Source organism: Gekko japonicus, unplaced genomic scaffold (genome assembly GCF_001447785.1).
Source record: "Gekko japonicus isolate JY-2015 unplaced genomic scaffold, Gekko_japonicus_V1.1 scaffold91, whole genome shotgun sequence".
Lineage (NCBI taxonomy): Eukaryota > Metazoa > Chordata > Lepidosauria > Squamata > Gekkonidae > Gekko > Gekko japonicus.
Genome location: NW_015172555.1, coordinates 530,887 through 535,501, shown reverse-complemented (window position 1 = coordinate 535,501; position 4,615 = coordinate 530,887). Strand labels below are relative to the sequence as shown.

The following is a 4,615-nucleotide window of genomic DNA, read 5'->3' as shown; positions in this document are numbered from 1 at the left end:
CCTTCCTCTGTTTTGTTCTGTCCTTCCCACCCACTACCTTGTCTGTCCCCCCCAGCTGTATTTATTCTTTCATTTATACCTTTCCTTCCTCCACCGTGCAGACCCAAAGCACCTTTCATTCTCCTTTCCTCCATTTTAGTATCACAAGAACCTTACGAGGGACGCAGAGCTGGGAGAGCAACTGGCCCAAGGTGAGCGTCCGTGGCCGAGCGGGGATTCAGACCTGGGTCTCCCAGATCCGGGTCTGGAACGTTAACCCCATAACCACACTGGCTTCTGAACAGCAGCAAGCGGCGGAGCCTGAGGGGGCCTTGACTTCTCCCCCCCAGGGGCTGGTCAGCCATTATGGGCACCAGGCCTGGGCCGGCCCTGTGGCAGATGGGCGGCTGTGTCTGGCTTGCCCGAGGCCCACGTGAGGCAGGGAGGTGTGGGCCCAAGCCCTGCCTGAGGTGGCACCCAGCAAACAGGGCGGGGGCAGGGAAGGCCGACTGTCTCTCCCACTCTCCCTCCCTTCTTTTTTTTTGGGGGGGGGGTTTGAGCCCCCCCCCCAGGTGCTTTTCTCTCTCTGAGTCTGCCCCACCTAGGGCTGCCAAACCGTGGCGGGGGATCTGAGCATCGTCACAGGATCCCTGCCGCGGGGGGGACAGCGATACTCGTTGCACCGCTGTCGCCAGGATTAAGATGTGACGGCCCTTAAGTCCCCCCCCCCGTGCGGTATGGCAGCCCTAGCTCCACCTTTTCCCTCAAGGACCAAAACTGGCTGCAGAGGGCCCTGTCCTCTCCTTTTGCATTTTACTGACGGAAATCAAGACTTGAAGGCTGACTATACCATTGGTTGCCAAGGAATGGCTTCTAATGGTATTTATTTCTTAAAGCTACAGGTCCTGCTTCTATTACTGGGGTGTGTGTGTACTTTTTCTGGATTTCAGATTTTTCTGAAAACCTGGGGACACTGTTCAAATTTGTAGAAAGGTCTGTCTCATCTGTTCACGGTTCCAGTCTCTGGATTTACGTATCCTCACATCTGGCCATACTGAGAGTAAGATACGTTGATGTATATTACATGTTAAGACAACAAGCCCAAGGTCAGATTGCAGTCCATCACTGTATTTACGCCCCCCCCCCCCCCTTCCACTTTTCCAAACATTGCTTATTTCTAATGAAATCTCTATGGATTGGAGACTACAGTTTACTATTTCCTTGTGCTAAAGGATTCCCCCCCCCAAAAAAAAAAAGAGAGAGGAAAGGGGTGGGGGAAGCACCTTTGATGTCAGTGGAGCTGCTGCCTGCCAGTTATCCCTTCAGATGTCCATCTGCCACACAGTGCAAGCTAGGACGGACCCTCCTCCCCCAAGGACCGCCCATTTGGGGCCCCCAATTTTAATCACTGGCAGGCTGGGTTACATGTCAACACTGATTTTAGTGTGCAACATGTTTTGGTCGCACTGTACTACAGCGCTTCATATATGATTCCACAGTCCCGTTGAGTAAACGTTCCACTGGAGATGTTGCAACCCATAACAGGTAGCCAAAGAAGAAGAAGAGATTGGATTTATACCCCACCCTTCAGTCTCAGAGCAGCTTACAAACTCCTTCCCCTCCCCACAACAGACACCCTGTGAGGTAGGCGGGGCTGAGAGAGCTCTTTCCAGAACTGCCCTTGAGAGAACAGCTCTTGTCAGAACTATGACAGCTGCAAGTGGGGGAGTGGGGGAATCAAACCCGGTTCTCCCAGATTAGAGTCCGTGCACTTAACCACTACACCAAACTGGCTCTCCGTTGACTCTGGCATGCAGTTGACTCTGCAGACTCTTTACAATGGATGTCAGTGGAGTCAACAGGCAAGCAAGGGCCCCAGGGACCATCACCGTGATGCGAGTGCTGCTACGGAATTACTCGCGGCCGTGCCCCTTTGCTTTGAATTGATTGGGAGACGGTGGAATTAAAATCAGCTTTACAAACATGTTGGAGAAAGCGCTTTCTGGTCACCCCCTTGTGCCAGCTTCCTTTTCAGACTCCCCACTAATCTTGGTAGCTCAGCCAGGAAACAACTTCTTTATCCGGGGATGGCCACCGCCCTTTATGAGAACTTCCTGCTATTTTATCAGTCGCACGGTTTAACTTTTTAAGCTGGGATCTATTTAACACATTCTCAAGTGGCGTCAAAAATAAATGTGACTCAGTTACTCCACACGAGAGCGTACAGGACTCTGCATGTTGCCTCTGGACATTATATATTTCCGTCATGATGCACGAGGTACAATGCGTCCTGCTTCGCAAAGAAAATATCTTCAGTCAGTTGACGGTGGGCTCCTATTGACTTGGGTTTTGGGCACACGTCCGTGGCGGGGTGGGGGGGGGGGGGGTCTACCTGCCGTACCAGTCCAAGAACAGCAGAGAAAAGGAGCACATCACCAGGAAGAAGAGGATCCACACACGAAATCCGGCATTATTCTTGATGGCCTGTAGACAAATAACTGGTGTTAACCGTTTCCCACAGTGTCACAAGCAGGCAGAAGAAGCATTCAGGCATTAGTTGCTGTAGATTTTCCGGGTTGTGTGGCCGTGGTCTTGGCATTGTAGAACCCGACGTTTCGCCAGTAGCTGTGCAAAACGTCAGGTTCTACAATGCCAAGACCACGGCCATACAGCCCGGAAAATCTACAGCAACTAAGGAACTCTGGCTGTGAAAGCCTTCGACAACATTCAGGCATTTGTTTATGGTGAGGAGGAACCTGGGTCCCTCGTCCACAGAAGAACATAAGAACGTAAGAGACGCCAATGTTGGATCAGGCCAGAGGCCCATCCAGCCCAACACTCTGTATCACACAGTGGCCAGAAATACCAGTGCCATCAGGAGGTCCACCAGTGGGGCCAGGATGCTGGAAGCCCCCCCCCACTGTTGACCCCCACCAAGCACCAAGAAGACAGAGCATCCCTTGCCCCAGAGTCCCTACCTATACCTTGTGGCTAATGGCCACTGATGGACCTCTGCTCCATATGCTTATCTGAAGGCTCCCTGCTTTCAGAAGCCTCCAATGCAATTCTAGTTTGCCATGATGTCCAATGGCGGGGGGTGGGGCTGGGCAATCTGGCCAGCATTTCTTCCCTGCAGCTCAGGATGGGAGGTTTCCAAAACCAGGAACCCCTCGGTCGTGTTCTGCAGGAAGTGAAGGGGTGGTGGTGAAGCACTCAGGCTGCATCAAACCAACCTCACAGCTGGACTGGGTCCTGTATGGCAGACCTCTCCCCACTTCTCCCCACCTTCCCCTTTCCTCGGGAGCCCCTTGAAGAGCTAGGGAGGTGGTGGGCTCCCCCTCTCTGGCAGCTGGACAAACACTGCTCGGGGATGCTTTAGGCTGACCCTGCACTGAGCCAGGGGGTTGAGGCAGATGGCCTAGAAGGGCCCTTCCAGCTCTATGATTCGAAGGTCGGGAGAGCACTGTGGACGGAAGCTACAAAACATAAACGCTTTTAAGTACTCCCTGAATATTATTCCTATTTAAGTTGTTTTCTCAGTTGCTGAAACCACATAGATGTCAACTGTCAACTGTCAGATAAAAATGAGAGTTTTTATTTCCTGTTGTAGAAAAAGCAAACCAGACCAGGAGACAAGGCCAGCTAAGCTACAACAGGAAGCTGTTGACAGCCGTGTCAGTCCAAAAGCAAAACCCAAGAGCACAATATACTTGAATATCCTTTTGTTAGGACCAATGAAACGGCATATGCGTGCAAACGTCTGAGTTCTCCAGAACTCTCCTGCAGGCTGGATGTTACAAAAAATGCACAGAGAGTTCTGGGAAGGGAGGATGCCTCAGAACGTGTGAAGTCCTGCTGCGTGTCAGGTGCAGCGCTGATCCAAACAGAGCTGGTTTCAGGTTACTTCAGGCGAGGGGCAATAAATCGATTACACTCCATAAGAAAGCCAAAGTCCAGCGACGGGTAGACTCGAATCCAGGAGCATCTCGGAGACCGGCAAGAGTTTCAGGGGGCAAGCTCTGCTGTGACTCTCAAAAGCTGACCTCCTCCTGAAACTCTAGTTGGTCTCGAAGGGGCTCCTGGATCTAAGTGTTCTGCTGCAGCCCAAAATGGTTGCCCTCGGAAACGGAAGTCCAGCAAATGTCTCTAATACCACTTTAAACCAGCGAGACTCCAAATCTCTTTTTGGGAGAGAGACCAGAAGCGTCCCTTCCTTGCCCAGTGCGGAGGCGTGCATCTCCCAAGGAAACTCTGAGAGGCTCCATGGAGAGAACTTTCTTTCAGAAGCAAAGCCCAAAGTCTGTACGTCTCAGCAGGTCAAGATGGGACCCTTCAGCAAGAGCTCTCATAGTAGGCATAACTGGCAGTGTCTCCTGGATCTTTTTCTGGTCAGGCTGCTAAGACGGGGCATGTCACACTTGAATGGAGAAACATTTGATAGTACACACACACACACACACACACACACACAAATATATATTGTTTACGTTACCTCTCGTATGTCTTCATTGCCTTCCTTGATGTTCTCTGTTGCACCCACAACTAGCTGATGGATATCATCAATTTCAGCTTCCTGAAATCAGATATGTATATTGAAATACTCTCAACAGTCAAGCTACGGAATGTAAAAGACCAA

General features: G+C 51.3%; 1 protein-coding gene across 2 annotated transcripts in view; it reads right to left on the bottom strand.

Annotated features, from left to right (window-relative positions):
• Window positions 1–2,355: 2,355 nt before the first annotated feature.
• The window catches only part of STX18 (syntaxin 18), a 49,748-nt gene continuing 47,488 nt past the window's right edge, over window positions 2,356–4,615 (bottom strand). For both annotated transcript variants that reach the window (XM_015421177.1, XM_015421176.1), the window contains exons 10-11: window positions 4,472–4,552; window positions 2,356–2,463 (exon numbers count right to left, since the gene is read on the bottom strand). In XM_015421177.1, the coding sequence (XP_015276663.1) occupies window positions 2,368–2,463; window positions 4,472–4,552 (177 nt within the window). In that variant the 3' untranslated portion in view covers window positions 2,356–2,367. The remainder of the gene's footprint in view (window positions 2,464–4,471; window positions 4,553–4,615) is intronic.